The sequence below is a fragment of the Heptranchias perlo genome, chromosome 36 (assembly GCF_035084215.1).
Source record: "Heptranchias perlo isolate sHepPer1 chromosome 36, sHepPer1.hap1, whole genome shotgun sequence".
NCBI lineage: Eukaryota > Metazoa > Chordata > Chondrichthyes > Hexanchiformes > Hexanchidae > Heptranchias > Heptranchias perlo.
This window is the reverse complement of record NC_090360.1, coordinates 5,848,846-5,857,914: the sequence shown is the minus strand read 5'-3', so window position 1 is coordinate 5,857,914 and position 9,069 is coordinate 5,848,846. Positions and strand designations below refer to the sequence as shown.

Sequence of the window (9,069 nt, the reverse complement as noted above, 5' to 3'; positions counted from 1 at the left end):
TGAACTGCCCAGGTTTTGCCACTAGCTTTTCTTGCAGTGGGACATTGGAACAAGGTAAATCAGGCAGGGCATATTTCTAAGTGTAGCAGCAACAGCGAGAAAACCATGTGTTAACTGTCAGCTGGAGTTTATAGTTACACCTTAAGAGAAGGTACAATTTATTGTTTGGAGTATTGCCAAGTAAAATATATTCTGGCTGTAGAATGAGTAATGTTGCAAATTGCTCACAATGACAGTTGTTAATCAGTCAGTTTGGACTTTGAGTTGAGGACACAGAATCTTCCAGGGTGTTAGTGCAAAATAAATCAACAGTAAAAAAATCCCATAAAATTAACAGTAAACATTGGGGGCAAAGTGACAAGGCTCCAACTGAAAAGGCAGACAGGACCTTGATTTAATGTCTCATTCGAAAGATAGCACTTCTGACAGTGTAGCACTCCCTCAGTAATGTACTAGGATGTCAGCCCAGATTTTGTGCTCAAGTCTTGGACCCAGTCTTCTGATGGCAACTTGTGCTAGGCTCAGGGTGAAAAATGATGGCACAATGTTTCAATCATCAAATTAATAGCATAGCTAAATTCACCTGTGCAGCCACAAAGAAGTCTGGACACTTCTGTACTAGATTAATATAGCGAAAGCACAATTTAAATAAAAGTTCCATTCATTTTTCTCTCTTCCTTCTCCCAGGAAAGATATGTTGAGACCTATGGGGGGAATGGCCTAGCTGTTTTATGTGGGCCCCTCGGGACACATTTTAAGCTGAACTCCCATTAATTGCAAATATCTCAAGTTGCTGATACTAACAGATTTTGATGTTCTTTATCCACCAATGAGGCAACAGCACTAAAACAGCCTTTTACAAACCTCCAGACCTGTGAAATTAAAAAAGAAAATATGAAATACAAGCACAAACAGAACAGTTGTCTCAGCTCAGAAACCATGGACCATAGTTTGGACACTCCTGATCTAAGATGCTTTCTCCAGTGTCTTTATATAACTTGCACTGATAGTATTTAACATGGCGAAACATCCCAAAGGGGCAACAGTGGATACCAGACAGGAGCCATAAGGCAAAAGCACAGTGGGGGTTAAAGGGAAGAATTCCAGACATAGGGCTGGAATGGCTGATGGATGAGCTTGGTAAGTACAGTTAGATTTAATGGCCCTGAATTTCCGTTTTGGGCGCAATCGTCAATTGGCCAGTAACTGCGCCCGAAAATTGCACTGGCTGGGTTTTATTGCGGGTTTCCACTTAAATGCATCAACACAATCACAAACATAAAATCTGCCATGAATCAGCGCAATCTGGCAGCTTAAGAGTGTAATCATTGAATATTTTTATTGCAAAAAAAAAGATATTTAAAAGTGGTAACCTGGTGCAGTTTTATTAATGCAGCTGAAAATAGGATCACAAACAATAAGCACTTTGAATGTATCCTGTACTCCACCCAAGTAACCTGATTTTAAATCACTGAAAATGACTTTAAAAAAACTATAATGAAGCATTTACTTCCTACATTGGTGTACACTAGTCAATTTTAGTAAATTAAATTTAATATTTAAAAATGTTTAAAACATGCCTACTAGTGCCTTTGCACCTGAGAAAACAAGCTTAATTTTAAAACCCTCCTCAAACTGCTGGAGGCAGGCTCAATTGGCAGAAGCTCACCATCTGCGTTGTTTTGATGAAGGGGCGTGTCCAGTTTTGTGGGAGGGGCTGGCTTCAGCGCAATACATCGGAAACTCAAATTACGCTGGTTGTAAATCGAAATTCTACAATGATTTGGCCGGATTGCACTGAAAAAAACAGCGTGATCTAGTGGAAACTAAGGGCCAGAGTGTCTGAATTTGGCATTCAGCCCAAGAAATTAGTTTGTAAAGCAATGTCAAAATTTATTAACTAGTAACAGTCCAGCTTCCACAGTCGCATACATTAAAAAAAGTCTTAAATATCCCAGTTAAATCCCCTGAACACACAGGAGAACCCTGTATATTATGTACATTTAAAACAGTATTCAAAACACTCTCATGCACATTTTTACAGAGAAAAAAAAATTCTGCACATTGCTCCCACAGTTTCAATGTGCCAAGAAGCTTAAAGCTTTCAAAGTGGTGAAGTAAACCCAGTCTGTTTCATCTCATCCAGAGGAAGGAGTGAATCCCAGCAGCTGTTCGATTGGTTTGTAGCGCCATTCATCTGCCTCCAACTCCTCCACCAGACCGGCTAGCTTCTCCATCCGTAAGCACTGTTGCTCTAAAGGGGAGAAAGGAATTAAATTATAATTGGAAGAAATGTTCCAACTGCAAGTTCACCATCTGTTTTGGTATGTTTCCAAATAAGCAACACTATGCTTCAGAGCCGTGGCATTTTTTTTTTATTATTCATTCATGGGATGTGGGTGTCGCTGGCAAGGCCAGCATTTATTGCCTATCACTAGTTGCCCATGAGAAGATGGTGGTGAGCCGCCTTCTTGAACTGCTGCAGTCCGTGTGGTGAACATTCTCACAGTGCTGTTAGGGAGGGAGTTCCAGGATTTTGACCCAGCGACGATGACCCAGTTTTCTACTGACAGATTGGATTTTGGGACAAATCCACCTCAACTTCTCTATTAAAATGGAGCTTTAGTTTCCCCTTCCAAGCAGATCTCACATTTACTGATAGCCTGGTTGCCATTTCAGGAGAAAGATGGCTAGTCTGTCAAGAGAAATGGAGTTTGGTGCTGGTGGAGAATTTCTGGGAACTTCTTCAGCTAAGGTAAATTCACAAAAGCTATTACAGCTCCTGAAAAACCTACACACATACAACTGGGTTCCTTCCAGAATATAGAAGATCTTACTCTGCAATTAGACATCTGAAATCTGACAGTCTCTAAACTCCTTCAAATGTTTGCCATCTATAAAATTATATCTCTGAAGAAAACCCAGGATAAACAGCATCAAACTCCATTCTTATTGGTATACACTCTCATCTCAGTCAGAAGATCATAGCAACAAGCATCTCTCCAGGACTTGAGTATTTAATCTAGGCTAACACTCTAGTGAGGTACTGAGTGTGGCATTGTCAAAGATACCATCCTTCAGATGAGCTGTTTAACCAGATGAATGTTAAAGAATCCATAGGTTTATTTGAAGAGCGGGGAGCTCTGCATGTGTTCTGGTTAGCATTTCCCCCCCCAATAACAAAACATGAGAAACAGATTAATTGCTCATTCATCTCAATACTGCTTGAGGCAAAGTGGATGCTGCATTTGCCTACAGTCACTCATCCTCAAATTAATTCATTGCATGAAGCCACTTTGTGGTATTTTTTTTTGTTGCAAGACCGATAAAAGCACTATATAAATTTAAATCTTGTATTTCCATCCTGGGGAAAAATCAATAATCAAAAGGCCTTGTCTGACAGAGAAGTTAAGACCAAACCCAAGGAATTTTTTTTTTGGGAGGGAAGAATTTCTTGTACTAAATAGAGTTCTGGTTTCTATTGTTTCAGTTCCGCTGCTGCTCTGTGACTTTACCTCGTTTGACCTGCCTCAATGTGTGAGCCACCTGATAGCTGAAAACTGCTTCACACAGGAACCTCTCAGTGGCATCTGTCAAAACAAAGGAACAAAGCATTGAAATACAATCCACTTCATTTAGCAGCAAGTGCACACTAACAAATTGTCCTGAACAGAAAATGTCGTCTGTATTCAGGTTCATTTTTCTCCCCTTCACAAAGTTATTTTACAACAGTGAAGTTTTATGAACAATGAAACTCAGTGCACCCAGTAACAGTGTGCATTCAAAATACTGTTGGATTGTCATAACCAGAAACTTAGTTAAAGAGGTAGGTTTAAAAGGAGGTGGAAAGAATTAGGGAGGGAATTCCAGAGCTTAGGGCACAGCCACCAATGGAAGTGGGAAGGAAATCAGGGATAAGCCAGAGGCCAGAATTGGAGGAGCGCAGAGATCTCCGAGTGTTGTAGGGAGGATTTCATTTCACATCGTTCACCTGACGAAGGGGGAAGCCTCCGAAAGCTTGTGAATTTAAAATAAAATTGCTGGACTATAACTTGGTGTTGTAAAATTGTTTACAATTGTTGTAGGGAGGTGAGAGATATAGGGAGGGAGGTGAGGCCATGGAGGGATTTGGAAACGAGGATGAGAAATTTAAGATCGAGGCGCTGCCGGAACAGGAGCCAATGTAGGGTCAGCGAGCACAGCGGGGTGATGGGTGAACAGGACTCGGTGCGAGTTAGGATACAGGCAGCAGAGTTTTGGGATGAGCTCAGGTTTATGGAGGGTGGAGGAGTCGAGTCTGAAGATAACGAGTCTGCGGAGAGATAAGCTATTTCTAAGTTTAAAAAAATAATTCTCCAAGACACTTCACAAAAGTACAGAAGAAAAACACTACACACACACCCACCTGGAAAAGCTTTTTGGGGAATAAATTTAAAGGCACAAGTGCAGATGTTTACAGACCATTTCGTAAAAAGGTGCTTTATTTAAATATGAATTAAAGACAGCCCCTCCCACCCAAAAAGTCCAGAGAAATCCCATTACAACAGCCGAGTGTTTCCAGCATTTCTAGTCCCGATTTACCTTTTTTTTTAAAAAAAACAGGGAACAGGTCAGTTTAATAATTGGGGCGGCCGGTGTGCAGGGTGCTGCTGGTGGGGGTTATAATCACTGCGACTCCCCGGGCCCAGCAGCGGGCCAGGCCCCCCCCGGTGCCGGTAGTGGTGGGGTGGGGTGGAGCTCACCTTCCAGCAGCTCGCCGGCTCCTTTCGGCGAGGTGAAGAGCACTTTCCGCGGCGGGGTTAGCTCCGACACGCCGAAGCCGCCGCCGCCGCCCGCCGCGGAGGAGGACGAAGACGATGCAGAGGTGGCCATCGCCGACACACTGCCGTAACCCGAAACCGCGCGCAGCCCACCCGCTACGTTTTACAGCGGAAGGTCGAGTTTTACATCACTTCACGACACCCGATGGACCATACCATTCTCATCGTAATTAGGGGGGCATCATTGCTTACTACATTTTAATAAAAGATACTGATCATTTTAAATTAAGTAAACCTTTAAATCAATTAAATTAACGTGATACTCTACGGTCCAAACCCGTTAGTGTAAAAATATACAGGAGTGCAGTATTTATCTATTTATTACAAAACACGCAAGTCCCTGCACTTCAGAATAGAGGCGGCCCGGCGTTCGCTGACCCGAATCCATATTAACCCTGTAGCTCCCGTAGAGAAAATAACTTTTTCACACACAATTTAAACGAATCTATGCGAGAAGAGCAGTGCCGTATATCTATTATAAGGAAAAATCATCCAGCTATCGGGGCTTGTGTCCCGCCCGCCCGCCACCAATGACGGTCTCCTTTTTGAGTGGGGCGGTGGGGAATCAAATTAGAGACGCGCACCGGAAGTACCGGGTTAAGTGACGGACCGGGGGCCCGGTTGGTGCGGAGCGGTAATGTTTGTAATTTTTTTATTCTGACTGTAAAAATCTTCAGTTAAACATTTCTCCACGCGGGGGGGGAGGAGGAGGAGGAGGAGGAGGAGGGGGGGGGGGGAGGAGAGGGAGGGAGAGAGGGTGGGAGGGGAGAGAAGAGGAAGGGAGAGAGGGGGGGGGGGGGGGGGAAGCAAAATACTGCAGATGCTGGAATTCTGAGATAAGAGAAAATTCTGTCGAACATCATGGGATCAACACCAAGTTATAGTCCAGCAATTTTATTTTAAATTCACAAGCTTTCGGAGGCTTCCTCCTTCCTCAGGTAAATGTCAGACGAAGGAGGAAGCCTCCGGAAGCTTGTGAATTTAAAATAAAATTGCTGGACTATAACTTGGTGTTGTAAAATTGTTTACAATTGTCAACCCCAGTCCATCACCGGCATCTCCACATCATGGGATCAGGCAGCATCTGTGGAGAGAAAAACAGAGTCAACGTTTTCAGTTCGATGACCTTTCACCAGATGTGGTGATATCAAAAAATATTTGTAATTAAGACACACAAGTGAAGCTCATTCTCTTTATCACCCATTGGTTCTGACAAAGGGTGAATACACAATGAATGGGAGGGAATACACAATGAATGGGAGGACCCTAGGCAAGACAGAGGGTCAGAGGGATCTTGGTGTGCAAGTTCACAGATCCCTGAAGGCGGCGGAACAGGTAGATAAGGTGGTAAAGAAGGCATATGGGATACTTGCCTTTATTAGCCGAGGCATAGAATATAAGAGCAAGGAGGTTATGATGGAGCTGTATAAAACACTGGTTAGACCACAGCTGGAGTACTGTGTGCAGTTCTGGTCGCCACACTACAGGAAGGATGTGAGGGTGCAGAGGAGATTCACCAGGATGTTACCAGGGCTGGAGCGCTTCAGCTATGAAGAGAGACTGGGAAGATTGGGTTTGTTTTCCTTGGAGCAGAGGAGGCTGAGGGGGGACATGATTGAGGTGTACAAAATTATGAGGGGCACAGATAGGATGGATACTAAGGAGCTTTTTCCCTTCGTTGAGGGTTCTATAACAAGGGGACATAGATTCAAGGTAAAAGGCGGGAGGTTTAGAGGGGATTTGAGAAAGAACTTTTTCACCCAGAGGGTGGTTGGAGTCTGGAACTCACTGCCTGAAAGGGTTGTGGAGGCAGGAACCCTCACAACATTCAAGAAGCATTTGGATGAGCACTTGAAATGCCATAGCATACAAGGCTACGGACCAAATGCTGGAATATGGGATTAGAGTAGACAGGGCTGATGGCCGGCGCGGACACGATGGGCCGAAGGGCCTCTATCCGTGCTGTATAACTCTATAACTCTATAACCTGAAAAATTAACATCGCCTTTTTCCTTTCTCTTGACCCGCTGGGTGTTGCCATTTACATCTCCTCTGGACTCATCTTTTGTTTCTTTAATAACAACAGAAAATGCTGGAAATACTCAGCAAGTCAGGCAGCATCTGTGGAGAAAGAAACAATGAACGTTTCAGATGTTTCAGTTAACGATGACCTTTCATCAGAACTGGAAGAAGTTGAAGATTAAATAGGTTTTAAGCAAGCACAGAGCCAGGGAAAGGGGGGAGGAAGGGTCCCATTACCACCCCCTTTGCCTTGCACCATCTTCCCTTTTGTCGGTTAATCATTCCTGCCCTCCACCCTATCACAGACCTTCCCCCCCCCCCCCCCCACTTTCTCCGGCTTAAAAACTGTTAAATCTTTACTTTTTCCGGTTCTGACAAAAGGTCATCAACCTGAAACGTTAACTCTGTTTCTCTCTCCACAGATGCTGCCTGACCTGAGTATTTCCAGCATTTTCTGTTTTTATTATAGTAGATTGGGGCAGATAGATGTCAGATGGAGTTTAATACAGAGAAATATGAGCTGGTACATATAGGGAGTAAAATTAAGGAGAGGACACATACACTAACTGGTCAGACTTTAAAAGGAACAGAGAGTCACAAGGTTCAGACACACAAATATCTAGAAGTGAGAGGACAAGTGGATAAAACTATTTTGAAAAATATGGGAACCGATATCTTATAAATAAGAGCATAGAGTACAAAAGCAAAGGGGGAAGTGAAGAACTTGGATTTATATAATGTTTTTCACGACCTCAGGATGTCCCAAAGCACTTTACAGCCAATGTATTCTTTTGAAGTGTAGTCACTGTTCTAACGTAGGGAAACGTAGCAGCCAGTTTGTGCACAGCAAGGTCCCACAAACAGCAATGTGATAATGACCAGATAATCTGTTTTAGAGATTTGCTTGAGGGATAAATATTGGCCGGGACACCTGTGAGAACTACCCTGCTCTTCTTTGAATAGTGCCATGGGATCTTTTACGTCCACCTGAAAGGGCAGACGGGGCCTCGGTTTATTGTCTCATCCAAAGGACAATATCTCCGACAGTACAGCACTCCCTCAGTATTGCACTGGACTGTCAGCCTGGATTTTGTGTTCAAGTTTCTGGAGTGGGGCTTGAACCCACATCCTTTTGACTCAGAGGTGAGAGTGCTCCCACTGAGCCAAGTCTATACAAATCATTGGTTAATCTATATTTAGAATATTTAGTCCAGTTTTGAGTACCTCACTTTAGCAAGGATGTCAAGGAGATGAAGAGGCTAACAGATGAGATTCACTGATGATCCCAGGGATGAGAGGCTTTATCAATGGAAAGACTTGAGAGTCTGGTGCTCTTTTCATCAGAACTAAGAAGTTTGAGGAGATCTGAGAGAGATGTTCAAAATTTTGAGGTATTTTGATGATGTTAGTCAGGAAAAACTGTTCCCTCTGGTCGATGAGTTGGTAACTAGAGAGAGTCTAAAGGAAGAGGTTTGGAGATTTTTTGCATTGGATTGTTAGGAGTTGGAGATTCCTACCAGCAACAGCAGTGGAAGCAGAATCCAGAATAGCTATTAAAAGGGAAGTGGATAAATATTTCAAATATAAACATTTTAAAGTGTTTGGAGAAAGGACATGAGAGTGGCACTAATTGGGTAGCTCTTTCAGAGAGCTGGCACTTGCATAATGGGCTGAATGGCTTTGTTCTGTGCAGTAAAATTCTATGATATAAATCAGGTGACCCTGTTGACGATGTGATCTGTGAGTGACAGTTGTCGAGAGTGAAACTGCAGATGGGCACGTTCCTGAGGGTTCTATAGTTTTTAATTAATCTAAAATGTAATTGAAGTTTTTTTTTGTGTGGTGCAAATTTTGTTTACTTCGTGTTATTGGCCAATAGAGTTTGTATAGTGTTTGACCCACTGCTGGCTGTGCCCTCGGGCTGAGGACGAGGTACAATGGACGTTCTTCGGCCAGTACTGATCAATATCGATGGACGGATTTACCGCAAGAACCACGTCAAAGAGCAGGTGTATCCAAATGAGGAAGAGGAAGACTTTACATACTCGGGTACCTACAAGTACAGTCTGTGACTCCACCTATAAATAGAGTCAGAAAAAAAGTACTAGTGCTTTATTTCCAGTGAGCTTTAAAGGAGTATATTGCTCCTGGTCAATTCAATTCTTAAAATTCTCATCCTTGTTTTCAAATCCCTCCCTATCTCTGTGACCTCCTCCAGCCCTACAAC

The 9,069-nt window shown here is 43.1% G+C and overlaps 2 protein-coding genes across 4 annotated transcripts in view; one reads left to right on the top strand and one right to left on the bottom strand.

Moving 5' to 3' along the window:
• Positions 1-1,358: 1,358 nt before the first annotated feature.
• On the bottom strand, positions 1,359-4,909 carry anapc16 (anaphase promoting complex subunit 16). The gene is made up of 3 exons (XM_067972439.1): positions 4,743-4,909; positions 3,516-3,590; positions 1,359-2,254 (listed from the first exon to the last, which is right to left on the bottom strand). Exons 1-3 carry the CDS (start codon positions 4,870-4,872, stop codon positions 2,139-2,141), a joined length of 321 nt encoding a protein of 106 aa, XP_067828540.1. The 5' UTR covers positions 4,873-4,909; the 3' UTR covers positions 1,359-2,138.
• A 327-nt stretch (positions 4,910-5,236) lies between these two features.
• Positions 5,237-9,069, top strand: part of ascc1 (activating signal cointegrator 1 complex subunit 1) — a 34,505-nt gene continuing 30,672 nt past the window's right edge. The window contains exons 1-2 of one of the 3 annotated variants that reach the window (XM_067972436.1): positions 5,237-5,454; positions 8,722-8,891. In XM_067972436.1, the coding sequence (XP_067828537.1) occupies positions 8,780-8,891 (112 nt within the window). In that variant the 5' untranslated portion in view covers positions 5,237-5,454; positions 8,722-8,779. Of the gene's footprint in view, positions 5,460-8,721; positions 8,892-9,069 lie in introns of all 3 variants that reach the window. The other 2 variants (XM_067972437.1, XM_067972438.1) reach the window with 2 other exon arrangements.